Source organism: Lissotriton helveticus, chromosome 11 (assembly GCF_964261635.1).
Source record: "Lissotriton helveticus chromosome 11, aLisHel1.1, whole genome shotgun sequence".
Taxonomy (NCBI): domain Eukaryota; kingdom Metazoa; phylum Chordata; class Amphibia; order Caudata; family Salamandridae; genus Lissotriton; species Lissotriton helveticus.
In genome coordinates, this window is record NC_136072.1 from 67,109,536 (window position 1) to 67,127,166 (window position 17,631).

Below are 17,631 nucleotides of genomic sequence, written 5' to 3' on the forward strand. Positions count from 1 at the left end.
ACCACTGAACATGTGCATTTATCACAGTGTGCATGACCTGTGCCTAAAGCGTCTTCTCCATTCACTGCAGCTCCAAGACCACATTAAAATAACCACTTTCTGAGCAGCTAGTATTTTGGGATAAGCTTGTTGAATGTTTATGAATGATGACAAATAGATCACTGCATCTTTTTCATTTATCTACAGGTACAGGTACTATTGCCCTGACCTGTTTCTACTAAACGGGTAAGTGCACAATTGACTTACCGTAGTTGCCACAAGGCGCATCTACCCCTCTTTTTGGTCCTGAAGAAAGCCTATAGATCCCTTTGGACAATGAGGCTGAAACATGTTGACCATCGGTGAACCATAGTGTGCGTAGGATGAGTAGCTTGATCTACAAATGCACCAGCACTGTTTTTATGTCTTTTCACAACTCCACACTATTAAAGAATCTTCTTAAATGGTGATGTAGAGAATTTTAAATCACTCCACACGAGCACTGCACCACTTTTTGCATCTCTGGACACTACTGTAATACCAACTGGTCTTCCTCCAGGTGGAGGCCAGCATACCTATGCTAAAAACCCAATGATGATGCTGCCACGTCACTAACAGGCGGAGAACCAAGATATACCGCCCACAACCTGTGCACGTATATGAGGGCTTTTTTAAGGAACAGTCGTACACCAATAGACCCTGGTTCCACAGGTACAAGTGTTCCATTCTCCCTCTTGATTTGATACAATACAACATACATCACAGGAAGATAACACCTCAATGGCCTCAAGCCAACGGTGACGTTGAAAGATTTATGAGGACCATTAATAAAACACTGAGTATTGGGGTAGACCGGAGAAAAGACCTGGAAGGATGCCTCCACAGGTTCCTAAGAGCCTATCGCCAGATGCCACAGAGCATGACACGGTGCGCACCAAGTGATCGGGTGATGCAAAGGGCTGTCCGGGACGTGGTACCTGTGAGTAAGGAGTGGATACCGGGAGTACTAGACAGTGCAGGAGCCCAGACCAAATGACGGAATAACAATGACAACGCTAGCCGTCATGGGGGAGCGCGTTATCTAACCAACAGAAGAGGAGACTACGTTGTAGTAAAGGACAGGCATCCGGGAGGCAAGTTCCGGACATCTTTCGAGAAGGAGCTGTGGGAGGTTGTCTGAGTGCAAGGAACCATGGTCACGGTGAGAAGAGGGCAGCACCAGGTCTCGAGGAACGCGTCATGGTTCAAAAAGGCAACATAGCCAGTGATGGACTTGGCAGGAGTTGAAGAACGGCGGAGTCCGTGTGATGACCGAACCGTACCCGGTGATGTCGAGGAGCAAGCACGTGAAGAGAATGGTGAGACAGAGCTATCCCCAGCAGAGGGTCGCGGTGCAGCAGAAGATGATCTCCCCCGAGAGAAGACATCCTTATCGACTGAGGAGCAACCCGCAGCCTAGTGAGAGGCTGGGAGACTTCCCATGTTAAAGAACTGATCAGCGAAGTGGCCAGTCACAAAGAAGAGTTTGTTACGTTAGTTTATTCTTTTGTTGTTATTATTTTAGTTTGATGTTTGAACAAAGATTGGTGAGATGGGATGTAGTGAGCCACCCGGCTCCTACACTACAATGTAACCACTCCAACTCCCTGGGCCGGGCGCGGACCGGGGAGTATTTAATAAAGGTGGCGTCAGCGCTCGTGGCTGACGCGCCCAGACGAGTTCTGGAGTGTGGTAGTGCCTTACTGTGCCCGAAGCAGTTATAGGCCCAGTAATCCCTAGAACCGCTATCCTGACCCTAGGCCCCTGCAACTCCCCTCTTTCAAATATCACACCTCCCAACGTTTTCAGCAGACCCTCTCTAAAAACCGGGACATGAGCTTAATTTCCTGAGATCTGCCGGGACAGCTGGTGAGAAAACTGGACTGTCCAGGCAAATCCGGAACACCTGGTCACCCAACTTCTGGAGGGTGTATGAAACAAATGTGTAAGGGGGGTGGGGAGTTGCGGTCTTAAAAGTGGCATGGCTTATGTAATTACAGGAGTCCTTAAATGCTGAGCACATTTTTTGTGATACCGACAATGTGCCATTGGGGCCTCTGTGAGCTTTCTGCAGGGCATTGAGTGGGATGAAAACACTGAGGGTCTTTCAAAGGTGTGTGGCCGATGCAATTAAGGGTTCGGCTTAAAACATGTAAACTAGAACTTTGTAGATGGCATAGCGTGCCATCCTACTCGTATTTTGCGGCTTATTTCATTGCATCCAGATGTATACTACAACAAGTAAAATTACACCTACAACAAGCCAAGACCATTGACTTTGTCAGTGGTTATTAGTTGCATAAGATAAATCAGCAACAACTATGACTTTGTTGTATGTAATATAGAAAATACTTAAGTTCTGAAATTATGAGACTATGGAAGAACTATAACGAGGTTCTTAGAAGTTGCGTCAAAGGCAGTGAAGGGTGGCACTGCTGCAGAGTTAAGATTTATTTTTCATTCTGAGGGTGAGGGCTAAAATGGAGAGCCTGATAGGGACACGTCTCAGCACCTGCTTTTTAGAACTGCTGGTGCTGAGCACCAGCAGGACTCGGTCCGCTTAAAGCCCTGGCTTTCTATTATTGCATCCCCATATATAACACAACAATGGACAAACACCTAAAACCAGCCAAAGACTATTGGCTTTGACAGTGTAAGATAAATGAGTAACAACAATGATTTTGTTGTAAAAAAAAAGTAATCGAAATATTTCAATTCTGAAGTTGTGAAATCGTGATTTAAATATCACTGAGGCCTGTGGAAGGGGTAGGTGCCTTCAAAGTGTCCCAATCAGTTCTGGTATGCTCACTTATGTTGGACATATACAACCCTTTTCTCTCCACATATTGTACATCTACAAATCTGATACCTCATCTCTTACCTCTTCAGCACCCTCTTTTTTCTCTCTCCTGAATGCACTTCCTCTCATCTTCTCACTTCACCACCCCCAAACGCACAATGCACCCACTCACCTGTAAGCCCTGCATTTACTTTCGCCCGTCAATATTTTGGCAGCTGTATACATCCTTTATAAACTTTTGCACGATGATCATGTATTCTGACCACCTTTTTGGACCATTAACAGGCACTGTGAGAAAGATGTACTTTGTTCTGGCTCCACTCCAAAGCTCTCAATTGTGGCCTGTTATAAACACCTGATGGGGACTCAGTTCAAAATATGCACTATACAAGAGTCATATGAATGTGAAATATTAATAGGCAATAAACTGCTGACATGGATTATCTTAAACGTTTTTAACATTCATTGTTCAGAAATCAATCATTGTTTTTCGCCAGCAAAGTTAAGGATGTGAATATATGGCCCTATGGGAACCCATTTCAATTGATGTTTTGAACTACTACTGTGTCTGTGACCAGGAGGAGGGTGGCCCACTTATAGTCCTGAATTTATATTTGTATGTTTGAACAGCATTAAAACACCTCACAATTACACATTTGAAAAGTACAGGAGATGCAAAGAAGTAATATTATTGTGTCTTGTTAAATGACAGTGAAATAGTGAAGAGTGCGTTGTCGACAGCATCCAAAATCAGCGTGAACTAATGGAACACAGGGTACAAATAGTAGACGTTTTCTAAAAACAGGTAGTTACTTGCTTAGTATGCATTTGCTCGGATAAACACAGGTAAATTTCTTCTTTTTAAATGCAATACCTTCAAATAGGTGTATTTGCTTTGAAAACCAGACATGAACACCTTAAATAATGAGGAAATATCAAGTTGTGAGCAATCTGTCAGCAAACATGATTTCAGAGAACTGTTTAATAAGTTGATGAGCTGAGCAGTCTAATGGGCACTGGTAGGGAGTTCCATGTCCAAGTAGGAAGAGGTGTGGCGCCGCGGCCAGGGCGACTGACTCGGGGATCACGGTTCGATCCCTGGCACCGGCAGCAGATTAGCCCAGCACCATCTGACTCTGGGCAATAGCTTGCTTAATCTTCCCGACGGCCCCCAACGCCTAGAGACCCTTACGGGTGATTGTTCGTGCTTTACAAATGTGGATTTATGTCTTAGGCGTCTGACCTGAGCGGGAATGGCCAGTAAATGAGCTTTCATAAAAGCGTTTACTTTGAAGGCGAGGGTTAGTTCTGCTTCTGACCATATCAAAGGCTCCATAGATGGTCAGTTTCTGCACTAGATACTTGGGGCTATTCAGGTGTAATGCCTTTCAGATTAATTGGTAACTGCAAACACAACAATGATGGACAGAATGTGGATCAATGTCACACATTCACCCCAGTCCAAAGATCTGGGCCCAAATCCATCGTTTTTCCACTCCACACCACCCTGGGTTAGACAATGGCGATATGCAAATCAGCGCTGACCCTGTGCCCCATGGGAACAGTCCAGTCCGAACTACAAAAGCCATGTCCTTCCCAGAACGGAAACAAGCATCCGAGGACCGGCCCGGTTTCGAGGTAACACCTCTCATCAGCCCGGCTAGCTTGATTCCAGTGGTGTGGAGTAACTGGGACTCACGTCTGAGCATCCCCAGTACACTTAGAGCGGTAACTGCAAACACAACAATGATGGACAGAATGTGGATCAATGTCACACATTCACCCCAGTCCAAAGATCTGGGCCCAAATCCATCGTTTTTCCACTCCACACCACCCTGGGTTAGACAATGGCGATATGCAAATCAGCGCTGACCCTGTGCCCCATGGGAACAGTCCAGTCCGAACTACAAAAGCCATGTCCTTCCCAGAACGGAAACAAGCATCCGAGGACCGGCCCGGTTTCGAGGTAACACCTCTCATCAGCCTGGCTAGCTTGATTCCAGTGGTGTGGAGTAACTGGGACTCACGTCTGAGCATCCCCAGTACACTTAGAGCGGTAACTGCAAATACAACAATGATGGACAGAATGTGGATCAATGTCACACATTCACCCCAGTCCAAAGATCTGGGCCCAAATCCATCGTTTTTCCACTCCACACCACCCTGGGTTAGACAGTGGCGATATGCAAATCAGCGCTGACCCTGTGCCCCATGGGAACAGTCCAGTCCGAACTACAAAAGCCATGTCCTTCCCAGAACGGAAACAAGCATCCGAGGACCGGACCGGTTTCGAGGTAACACCTCTCATCAGCCCGGCTAGCTTGATTCCAGTGGTGTGGAGTAACTGGGACTCACGTCTGAGCATCCCCAGTACACTTAGAGCGGTAACTGCAAACACAACAATGATGGACAGAATGTGGATCAATGTCACACATTCACCCCAGTCCAAAGATCTGGGCCCAAATCCATCGTTTTTCCACTCCACACCACCCTGGGTTAGACAATGGCGATATGCAAATCAGCGCTGACCCTGTGCCCCATGGGAACAGTCCAGTCCGAACTACAAAAGCCATGTCCTTCCCAGAACGGAAACAAGCATCCGAGGACCGGACCGGTTTCGAGGTAACACCTCTCATCAGCCCGGCTAGCTTGATTCCAGTGGTGTGGAGTAACTGGGACTCACGTCTGAGCATCCCCAGTACACTTAGAGCGGTAACTGCAAACACAACAATGATGGACAGAATGTGGATCAATGTCACACATTCACCCCAGTCCAAAGATCTGGGCCCAAATCCATCGTTTTTCCACTCCACACCACCCTGGGTTAGACAATGGCGATATGCAAATCAGCGCTGACCCTGTGCCCCATGGGAACAGTCCAGTCCGAACTACAAAAGCCATGTCCTTCCCAGAACGGAAACAAGCATCCGAGGACCGGCCCGGTTTCGAGGTAACACCTCTCATCAGCCCGGCTAGCTTGATTCCAGTGGTGTGGAGTAACTGGGACTCACGTCTGAGCATCCCCAGTACACTTAGAGCGGTAACTGCAAACACAACAATGATGGACAGAATGTGGATCAATGTCACACATTCACCCCAGTCCAAAGATCTGGGCCCAAATCCATCGTTTTTCCACTCCACACCACCCTGGGTTAGACAATGGCGATATGCAAATCAGCGCTGACCCTGTGCCCCATGGGAACAGTCCAGTCCGAACTACAAAAGCCATGTCCTTCCCAGAACGGAAACAAGCATCCGAGGACCGGCCCGGTTTCGAGGTAACACCTCTCATCAGCCCGGCTAGCTTGATTCCAGTGGTGTGGAGTAACTGGGACTCACGTCTGAGCATCCCCAGTACACTTAGAGCGGTAACTGCAAACACAACAATGATGAACAGAATGTGGATCAATGTCACACATTCACCCCAGTCCAAAGATCTGGGCCCAAATCCATTGTTTTTCCACTCCACACCACCCTGGGTTAGACAATGGCGATATGCAAATCAGCGCTGACCCTGTGCCCCATGGGAACAGTCCAGTCCGAACTACAAAAGCCATGTCCTTCCCAGAACGGAAACAAGCATCCGAGGACCGGCCCGGTTTCGAGGTAACACCTCTCATCAGCCCGGCTAGCTTGATTCCAGTGGGGCACAGGGTCAGCGCTGATTTGCATATCGCCATTGTCTAACCCAGGGTGGTGTGGAGTGGAAAAACGATGGATTTGGGCCCAGATCTTTGGACTATCTGTAGCTGTAGTATCTTTCAGCTAGATTCATCAAAGACCCGTTTTGCGAGTCTATAATAGCGATTCATAAGGAATCGCTATTATGGACTCGCAAAACGCTATTCATGTAGGAATCGCAATATTTATTGCGATTCCTACAGCTTCCTTATTTGCGATTAGCTAAAGGCCCATAGGAATGAATGGGGAGTTATTCCTTATTTGCGATTAGCAATTAGCTAATCGCAAATAAGGATGCGATTTCAAGGGTGTAGGGGTGTCCAAAGGACACCCTGTAGCACCCCTGAAATGCAAATTTACACAGGTGTTGCGCAATTGAAAAAAAAGCACTAAAGTGCTTTTTTTTATTTTTTCGCTATTTACCACGAAGTCAGACTTCGTGGTAAATAGCAACCAAAAATTGCGAATTCGCAATTTAAAAATGGTTAATGAATTGCATTTAAGGAATCTCAAATAGAGATTCCTTAAATGCAATTCCTCGCAAATATGCGATTTCGCTAATAGCGATTTTTGCATTTGGGATGATGAATCCCAAATGCAAAAATTGTGCTCGCAAAGGGCCAGATTCGCAGAATCTGGCCCATTGCGAGCCGAATTGTCTTTCATGAATCTGGCTGTTTATCTCTCGGTTGTCTGTTTACACACTCCATGTGCAAATGTCACTATGTGCAAGAAAAACAAGCTACAGAGTTAACTTCTTTGCTTTTTAAAGCCTCTGATCTTAGTCGATTTGTTGCTGGAATGCAGTTTCGGTGGCAGTTGATGGATTGGCTGGCAGGTGGGTCTTGTAGCATTTGTTGAACTTTCAGCCTCACTGGATCCGCGTGTCTCCCAGGGCAGATTTGTTGAACAGGTTCATGGGGGGTTCCACCGAGACACTATAGTTGTCCTCTCAGATGGGGCGGGGGTGGGGGTAGGAGAATGGGTAGTGGAGATGAGCAAGATAGACTGTGCTGAGGGCTCCAAGATAAGGCGACCACATGTTCCATGATGTCACCGGTGCACTAATATGCTAATCACATTTGACAAATCGGTGCATTCTGGGAACTGTAGTCACGCCTCTCCATAGAGTCACGTGGACGGCTAGGACCGGAATACAGCTGTCAGTAACAAGTAGGCAGGAACCGGAAACAGTGTGCTACTGACAAGTAGCAAAAGGACCACTGTTTAAGACAAGACACCCTAATATGCTACTGTACACTGGTGCCAGGGGCGCGCGCCGGAAGTGCACTTGCCAGCAGGGTCCCGGATGTCACTCCTCTCAGCAAGCAAACATCTTTACACGTTCACAACTGCCCCGATTTACAAATATAGGTCGTTTTTTTTAGCTTTTTTATTCTTTAGTGAGGGCACTTTTATAGCTTATTTTTGAATGAAGGGCTCTTTTTAAGCTATTTCATTCTTTAATATATTCACAATATTTTGGTGCACGGGCCTATTTTCTGTCCTAGTTCGATCCTGGACCCCCCACCACCTTCCACCTCCCTTCCCCCACCCAGCTGTCTGGAAATATATATAGCAGCAGAGAGAGCTACTGCTTAACGTGCCGATAACAGCAGAACAACCTAATGTGACATAAAGAGGCACTAACAGCCAACTTAGTAGTAATTGAAGCTGAGCTTGTTGTAATGCCACCCCCGACTTGTGAACCGGACTACTGCCCCTCGCTGGGCACACTCTGGTGACAGGCATTTCATGGGTTACTTGTGCCACAACTGTGTAGCACAGTCAGCCACCTTCCTGCCCCCAAGGTTTGCTTTTAATTATAGCAGGTCGAGGCCTTCACAGCTGCTCACGAGTGGCAGGTGGGGGCGCTCCAGCCACATCTTATCACCTTTGAGACAATTCTGTTTGAGGCAAACACCCCTGTCCATTAGCAGCTTTAAATCCTAATTAAAAGGAACTATATTTTCAAAAGGGCCAGGGGGCACAAGGGGTGTTTACAGTTGGTTTCCTCCCTTTGGGGTTATAAAGCAGGCCAAAAGTGCATGAACCACCCTTTTTGCAAAGTGTATCCTGCAGGCACAAAGAATGTTCACCCGTTCTGCCAATGGGTTCTCCTCAATGCACAGGAAGCAACGTGTTTGCCTTGGCTATATGGAATATGCTAGCGCTTATACAAATAGGCCTTTGAGGAGGGTGACCCAGTGCTTAATTTGAGCTGGTGCTTTCCGGTGCTCAGCACCAGCACTTATATGTCAGCACCAGCTCCTTTGACAGTTTGCCACATGGTGGCACTGTCTGTCTAATTAAGGATGAGCACAACAACGGCTGTTCATTAAATGAATTAACAATGGATAGTAGCTGCCATCTAAGCCATTCTTACAGCTTTGGTGGCCCAGAATAGTGTGAATTGTCACACTTGTTAGAGTGTGATGCTCAGTAGTTGAGTTGGTATTGTCATTGCTGTGGTAATGGATGCTACTACAAGCTGCAGTGGCGTCCACACAAGGGCCCTGGCACCTACTTTTTTTTTTCTTACAATTTAAACACTAAGGTGACCATATCAGTGGAACACCACTTTTCCATTCCTAAACTTTACTTTTACATATCATTGTATAGTCATCTGGTGTATAGGTCCAATTGCCTGAATTAACATGAACCAAGACTGCAACTCCCAGTATGCACTGCAAAGTAAAAGGAAAGTCTAGGAATGGAAAGGTGGGGTACCAGTGACATGGAGCCATCTGGTCACCTTCCCTTTGAAGGAAGTGCCAACTGCATCCTCAGGGGTGGTGCACAGTTGTTGTGCCCACCACAGGCACCCATTGGGAGGGAGACCAAGTGCCCAGGGATTAAGGCACAGACCCCCCCCCCTCCAAAGGTAAGCAAGGTGCTGCTGCAAAGACACAGACGCGGCTACAGCAGGGGTCCTGTCAGTGCCTCTGCATACACATCCTGCACCCCACTATCAGAAGTCTGACACATCACCCCCCCCCGTGGTTCTTTAGTACTACCTAAAGTATGAGAGTTTACAGTGAAACAAAGAGCGGCAGATTTAATGGTGTCTCTATCTCTCCCTCCTACAGTCTCACAGACAGTGATGATTTTTTGTTCTCATCAGTCATATGAACTAAGCAAATTAAGGCATGCTTCAGAGCAAATTGGATTAATGTTAGCCATCAATCACAGTCACATTCCGGTACAGTGCATTTCACCCACATTGCCACTCTGGGTGAGACCAGCCACATGCAAATCAGGCTTGGCCTCGCTCCAATAGGAACAGAATAGTCTAACTGTCAGGCCAGGTCCGCACCGAGGGAACCACAAACAACCGGAGATCAGTTTTGCAGTGGCTTAGCATTACCCCCAAACTCCAAGCCCCCCCCCCCGCTCCGGCACAGTCCAGGCAGTGCTTAATTTGAGCTGGTGGCTCCACTTAATTGTCAACACCGGAGCGTGACAGTCTGCCATAAGGTGGCGCTGTCGGGCTAATTTAGAGCTGACCACAACAACAGTTCATTAATAATAAAATCTACATTAAAATGACTATTGCATGCCATCCAAGCCATTCTTATAGCTTCGGGGGGACCTGAAATAATCTGAATTGTCACGCTTGTTGGAGTGTGATGGTTAGTAGTTGTGGTGTTACTATAATTGGCAGTATAGCAGGGGCAATGTGTGGTGCAAGCTTCAGTGGCCCCCTGACTAGAGCCCTGGCAACTATCTTTTTTTTTTTTTACAAACTCAGCCAGTTCTGCTTTCCCTTCCTGGGGACAAGAGTTTTTTATTTGTATCCCCACTATTAAAAGCAGCTTGAAAACTAGTTTGTAATTGACCTTCAGGATCTTACTGGTGACGTACGTCCCCATTAACTTATATTGCAGCAGAGGCTATTCCAGGCGGGAGAAAGCCAAAACAAAGCCATTTTTGGCTTTAAAAATCGTGAGTCTCCCGGCGGAATAGGTATTATAGCATATGCACTATCTGTAGCTGCGTGACAGGAAGTTCCGCTGCTAGTGTTTCCGGGGGACGGTTTTGATCGATGCACAGAAGGCTGCCTGGCAACTCCACGTGTGCTGGGATGGAACTCCCAGAGCTTGTCTTTGAGCGTGCCCGGGGAGGGAGGGTGAATTACGGCGTCGCAGATCAGGAAAGGCCGGGGATTCAATGAGGCCTACAGGCAGATTTCACCCCCGCCCCCAGGGGCTGCCCATCTCTCCCCCGGTGCCCTCGCCCACTCCCGCGGGGGTATCACCCGCCCCGTGTGCGGCCCCCACCCCCTCCCCGCGGTTGTACCGCCCTACTCCGGCGGGGCTCCGCTCGCTGGCCGCAGAGATGCAGGCTCCGCCGGGCTCCAACGCGCTGTACTCCTCGGTGCGGTTCTGGGACGGCCGGTACGGGGCGGACGGGCCCCCGCGGGACTGGTTCGGCGGCCTGAGCAGCTTCAGCGGCCTCCTGGAGGCGCAGCTGCGGACGGAGGACCGGCTGCTGGTGCTCGGTACGTGCCCGCCACGGAGCGGCCTCCCCGGGGGTCTCTGTTAGCTAAGCTTGCCTCCACCCTAGTGTAATTTAGTTATACTTAGGGTTTAAAGTGAGCCGGGTCCCGCCGGCACTCAGCACAGCAGCTCTAAAAAGCAGGGTCTGAGAGCGACGGGCCACTATCGGGCTCTCCATTTGTGCCCTCACCCTCATGTGGGAAAAAAAATCTTCTTTTCTGCAGCAGTGGCACCCTTCACTGCCTTTGAGGTAACTCCAGAGACTCATTTTAGTTATTTTACTCTCATTTTTGAACAGATGCATTTTCAGTAGTCTATACAACGAAACCATTGTTGTTGCTTATTTAGTTCATGCAACTATCAACCATTGGCAAAGCCAATGGTCCTGGTTTGTTGTAGGTGTAATGTTACTTGTTGCTTTATATAGCTCAATGCAACTACATAAGCTCTTAATTACAAAGGCCAAGCCCCTTTGAGAGTCCCCCCGCCCCTTTCAAGCTCACTTAAAGCCCTGGCTATAGAGATCCAACACGTTTAATCCTCACTTTGTTTTTCCTGCTATTATGAGCTGGCTAAAGTGTTAAACCCTCTTGATTCTTTTTCCACATGTACCGAGCTCCTAAATTTCCTAGATTCACTCCACCCTGACGAGTTCACCCAGTCCTTATCTGTATGTTTGTTTTGCATTCTGGGATTTGTAGTTCCATTGCCTCTGGTAACTATATGAGTACAAGTACCGCACAGAGACATTGCGGACCAAATGAGCTGATTGCTTTCTTTGACATCTAAGAACTCTGATGTATTCATAACTTTGATGGTAAATGTTAAACATCGAGCCCCAGAATGCACTTCGTTCTTGGCTGATTAGCTGGAATTGGCTGGGATGTTGATCCAGAAGAGTTGTTTTGTAAAAAATGTTTAAACAATAATAATAATTAAAAAAATATACTGGCCAGGGCGTTTGGGAAGTCTCATGAATGTGAGGCTCTTTGGAAGGACTGGATACAAGTGAGGGGAGCCAGCTAATTAACAGGGAGAGCTGAGCATGGAACCTCTGTGCGAGGTGACTCTGCAAATAGATGTCATCGGAATAATGCAACATGCATCATGTGACGATATGACACTCTTTAAAAATTAGAAAACGTATTTTTTTAACATGCGGAAGCGTTTCACCTTAATAACTCAGATTATTTCTGTACAGTGCACACCCTGAATTCATGTATTGGATAGCACTGTCATATGTAATAACGAAAAAAAAGGAGGCTCTATAAAATCCATTTTTGCCTAGGATTGCACAGTTTGGTCAAGCGGGGAAGGCAGGATTGATCCCACATTTTCTCATTTCACGTTATGCAATTCAAGCATTAGATGGCTACCTCTTTCTCTCCTTTTTCACACAGAAGCTGGCGTTATGCAGACGCCTCCAGTCTAGATGGCTGCATGATTGGCACCTGGCAGCTTTTTTTTGTTGTTTTTTTACACAGTCATGATGAGTATTTTAATGTCCAGGCCGGTGCAAAAATTTGTATAATAGCCAAAAGCCGCTGTCTTCCTCTATATCGGTACATATTTTAAACAGAAAATATGAGAAAAGCACTTTAAAACATATCCTAGCGCTGCCTTAATGATCCCTGAATTATAAAGTAAACCAGGACAGAAAATCAAGTTGCGCCTAAATTAAGCCCGTCCGCGACCGGTCGGGACCCGGGGCCACTGACCCTGCCCCTCGTTTGACTTACTCTCCTGCTCAACTTCTCGCTCATTATGGTAACTGGCCTCTCAGCACTTTTCTGCTTAAACGTATTGCCGCATCAGAGCTCTCTGCCCCTCTTCCCCCCCGCCTGCCTTCCCCCTGCTCATGCCCCCGTTAGCTGTCCCTCTGGTTTCCCCCCTTTTTCCTCCCCCCCTCCACCTACTGTGGCCTCTGCTTATTTCCTTAACACCCGCTCGGCAGGCAGGCATCAGCTGGAACTTTTTAACCTCACTGATACTGAAATCCCGGATTTCTTGTTTCTCACAGAAACGTGGTTCTCCGCAGATTCTCTGCCTGATGTCCTATCCACTCTCCCCGACTCTTATTACGCCCTCCGGGCGGATTGCCCGGATTGGAAAGCCGGAGGGGGTGTGGCTATGATCATCCGGTCTAATCTTCAGTTCCAGCTCCTTCCCCACCCCCCCATCTCCAGTGTGGATTTTCTAGTTGTCCGTTCGGTGAATCTTCTGGTTCCTCTGACTATAGTCCTTCTCTACCGCCCCCCTCAAAACACGCCCTTCTTTGTGTCTACTCTGCAGGAACTCCTAGCTACTTTGGTAGTCAATAACTCGTCGGTCCTTCTCTTGGGCGACTTCAATTATTGGCCTGGGGACCCCAGGGAAGACCAGACCTCTAAAGACTTTTCGGCTACTCTTCATTGCCTCAATTTTTCTCCCCATATTCATGCCCCCACCCACGTTCATGGACACACCCTGGACCTAATCTGGTCGACCAGTCGTGCCATTTTTTCTCCCACTATTCTCCCATGCACCTGGTCGGATCACTCGTTGATCTCTTTTTCCATCGACCGTGGCGCATTATTAAACCCCTTCTACCCAAGAACATTCTAGCCCGGAACTGGAACCGGGTCGACCTCAACTCTCTTTGCACCTCTCTTGCTTCTTCCCCTCCTGATCTATCTGAGCTCTCCCTTGATCTCCAAGTGGATGCCGTAAACTCCTGGTTGTCCGCCTCTTGCGACTTGGTCTCCCCCTCAGGAAAGTTAAGGCTTGCCGCCCCCATGAAGCTAACAAATGGTTCTCTAACGAACTTAAAACCCTTAAATTGGACCTTAGATGGTCAGAACGCCCGTGGAGGTGCAATTATTGCCCCACCTTGCGGGACAAATATAAATCTCTTCTTAACAGCTATAAGAGAGCTGTCCTCTCAGCCAAAACCTCCATTGTGTACAATCTGGTTGCTTCTGACAGTCAACCCTAATCTTGTTCCTTCCCAAGCTTTTTGCTCTTCTCTTAATGATTGTTTCATAGAGAAGATCGCTAATTTCAAACGTAACATTCCTCTGGTACCTTCTCTCCCCCCCCCTCTCCTTCCCTTGCCCTCTTCCCTTCTTGATCACTTTCCTCCTATCTCAAAGGAATCTTTCCTTGCCCTCCTTAGGAAAGTCAAGTCTGGTTCCCCCGCGGACTGTGGGCCGGCTCGCATCCTAAGGGAGCTGTTCCTTAGCTGCCCTGATCCTCCCCTCTATCTCCTCAATGCCTCTATATCTCAAGTTCCGCTTTGAAGGTTCTTAGCTCGGCATTAACTTCCCTGTGGCTGGGATAAGTGCCGAGTATTAGAAGACTCTGGCTTGTTTCGTAGCATTGGTGCTGGTTGAAACACCCTGCGGATGCAGGTGATTGGATTACCTGTTGGAGAACTAAACTATATTCGGATAAGCACAGGTGTGTACAGTAAAGGGAGTTCGTCCTGGCTTTAGTCATATCCCGGAGTTACATCTGCAGCCCCCGAAGACCCTAGCAGAAATCGGCTTTAATATTTGTATAATTATCAGCTGGATCACTTGTATGAATTTTGTTGCCCTTTGTCCTGATGAGGCCTGAAACTGTTTGAAAGGCCGAAACGCGTCGACAGTTATCATTGATTTCGACACCTGCTTTGATTTGGAGATTGTTTGGATATATTCCCCAGGAGCATTACTGTGATTTGAAGCCACAAAGACTTTTTTGACTTCTTATGCTCCTTGTTACTTTGGTGTTCGAAAAGGAAAATAAGGCCAAGAAAAGACATTGCCAGTTTTTTCCTTGTGAATAAATTATTGGGCTTCTTACACAACCCTTGGATTAAGGGTCCACAACAATAAGACATCTTGACCTTTTGGATCTTGAATAAGATACTTGGTTTTTGGATTTTGAAACATTATTCCACACAAGATTGAATATTGCGTGTTTTGCTGATTTGTACTAATGATGTATAAAATGAAAAAGGATCTTTAAAAGTTAATTACAAATCAGAATTTTTTGTTTTGTTGTGTTTTTTCTTACTTTTAGTTGTTGGTAATAACCATTGGATGAACGTTATATTAGATGACCGATAGATACCATACAATTTATGTTGTGATGAGACAGATAATTAGTAGTGTTTGTCTCGATAAATAATCTTCCTGAAGAAAATACCGTGGCATCCTCTTTTCCGTAATTTACTATATTCACCCAGATGCCGTTTGGTTTACCGGGTACCCCCTGTTGTTAATAATGATCTATATCTCAAGAATCAGTTCCATCATTCTTTAAATCGGCCATAGTCATTCCCATTTTAAAAAAACCCCGCTCAGACCCTACTCTTGCCACTAATTTTAGGCCCATTTCTCTTCTCCCCTACCTAGGGAAGATCCTCGAGAGTCATATTACCACCTGCCTCTCTGCCTACATCGAGGACAACCACCTCTTGGCCTCCCACCAAGCGGGATTCCGTCCGGTCCTCTCGACTGAATCAGTGGTCCTTTCCGTCCTGGACGAGCTGAAGAGCAAGGCTGACTCCAATTTACCTCAAGCCTTGGTGCTCCTTGATCTGTCCGCTGCGTTTGACACGGTCGACCATTCCATCCTTCTCGACCGTGTCAGGGCAGTGGGCGTTCAGGGCACCGCCTTCTCTTGGCTCGCCTCCTTTCTCCAAGGGCGGTCGCAGGCGGTCCACCTTTCACGCTTCTCTGCCCCCACCTGCTTGGTACCCTGCGGGGTTCCCCAAGGCTCTTCCCTGTCCCCCTTCTTTTTATTCTTTACATTCACCCCCTTATTGTTTCTCTGCTTGACATGAAGGTCTCCGTGTATAACTACGCAGATGACCTTCAGCTTGTATTTGACCTTTCCCCTTCCCCTGACTCACTCTTGAAATTCCACACCACCCTTACTTTTATTTCCGACTGATTGAATCATAACCATCTTAAGCTTAATCCGGATAAGACGGAGTTGGTCCTGACAGGTGGTTCTTCCAGCCCCTGGTCTGCTGCCTTTTGGCCCTCCACCTTTGGTCCTCCCCCGGTCCCTTCTGCTTCAGTTAGGACTCTGGGTATTAAAGTTAGCCAGGACCTATCCATGCATCCCCAGATTAGCTCAGTCGTTTCATCCTGCTTCTTATCCCTCCGTATCATCCGTAAAATCTCTCGTTTTTTTTCTCCTGGTGCCCTTAAACTTATTGTTTTGGCTATGATTCTCTCCCGTCTAGATTACGGGAACAGCCTGTACGTGGGCATTCCTGCCTACGAACTGCGCCGTCTTCAGGCCATCCAGAATCAAGCCGCCCGTCTCATTTACCATCTTCCCAAGTTTCATCACATCACTCCCCTACTCAAGTCCCTTCATTGGCTCCCCATTCTTCAGAGAACCCTCTTCAAGATGGGTTGCCTAGTCTTTATAGCCCGCGCCCGCACTGCCCCGGTTTTCATAAATTCCCTGATCAGTCTCTACACTCCCAGTCGCACCCTCCGCTCCTCCAATCGGGTCCTTCTCAATGTCCCTCGCTTCCGCAAGTCCAGAGTTGGTGGAACTAGGTTCTCCATTCTAGCCCCCCGGTTCTGGAACAGTCTCCCTCTGACCATCAGGTCTATCACTGTCTACCCCCAGTTCCGCAAAGCGCTTAAGACCCACCTGTTTGCCCAAGCTTATCCTTTTTAAATTTCCCAGGTTCGCCTCTGTGTGCTTCTGTCAAATCCCAGCGCCAGGAAGCCGCTTGGTCGCAGTGCGCTTTATCAAGTACTTTCAACTTAAACTTTAAAAATTAAAACAGGGAATTTAAAATAAAGTTTTAATTAAGTATCCTGTCTGGGCGTTGCAGATTCTTAAACCATGAATACAAGGTCAGTATTTTTCTCTAAGAAAGATGGCATCCCTAATGGCTGCTAAGCGCTTTATGCCGAGGTGAGCGAGCTAACAAATTATTAATAAGAGTCAAGGGTCTGACTTGGGTCTGAAAGTCTTAAAAATGTCATGTAAATCATGCAGCTATCATGTTAAATATAATAAGGCCCTTTAAAATTAAAAAAAATATATTTATTTAACAAATGGAAGTGTTTCACCTAAGTTTATACCAATACACTGAGAGGTATTCATTAAAAGTGATAGTTTTTAAATTGAACTTAGAAACATTCCCCCCTCCCTCCCGATGATAATTCCATTAGCAGGGCTGGATCTAGGGTGGTGTGACCGGTGCAACTGCACTTGGCACGGACTTGGGGTGAGGGTGTCATGTTTGCTAGCTTATTATGGATTTAAAAGCTCCTTCTGCCACGTTCCTGGCCGCCAGTAATTTTCAGGCAACGAAATGTCAAGATAACTCCAGTGATAAATGCTCTTCCTAGAGAGAGATCTGAGGTTTGTCTAGTGGAAGTTTTGACTCAAGGTAAAGTTGGTCAAGTTTCACAGGGGGTTAATGTGCCTGCTGCAAAGAACATGTACCACGCAGATCACAAAGTGCATCAAATGTAAATAGGTCAGTGGGTTACTGCTTTTATTCGAGAGATCCTTTTGTTACTTGCCGTTTATAAGTTTAAATCCTAACATAGAAGGGGGCGGTATTAACTGTCATCAAAGAGCTGCATGCAAACTGCCTTTGTTTTTAGCTTTTACACTACGTTTTTAAAC

The 17,631-nt window shown here is 46.9% G+C and overlaps 1 protein-coding gene across 1 annotated transcript in view; it reads left to right on the forward strand.

Annotated features, from left to right (window-relative positions):
* Nucleotides 1–10,652: 10,652 nt before the first annotated feature.
* The window catches only part of EEF1AKMT4 (EEF1A lysine methyltransferase 4), a 178,191-nt gene continuing 171,212 nt past the window's right edge, over nucleotides 10,653–17,631 (forward strand). Inside the window, exon 1 of the mRNA XM_078668004.1 lies at nucleotides 10,653–11,000. Within this exon, the coding sequence (XP_078524130.1) occupies nucleotides 10,670–11,000 (331 nt within the window). The 5' untranslated portion in view covers nucleotides 10,653–10,669. The remainder of the gene's footprint in view (nucleotides 11,001–17,631) is intronic.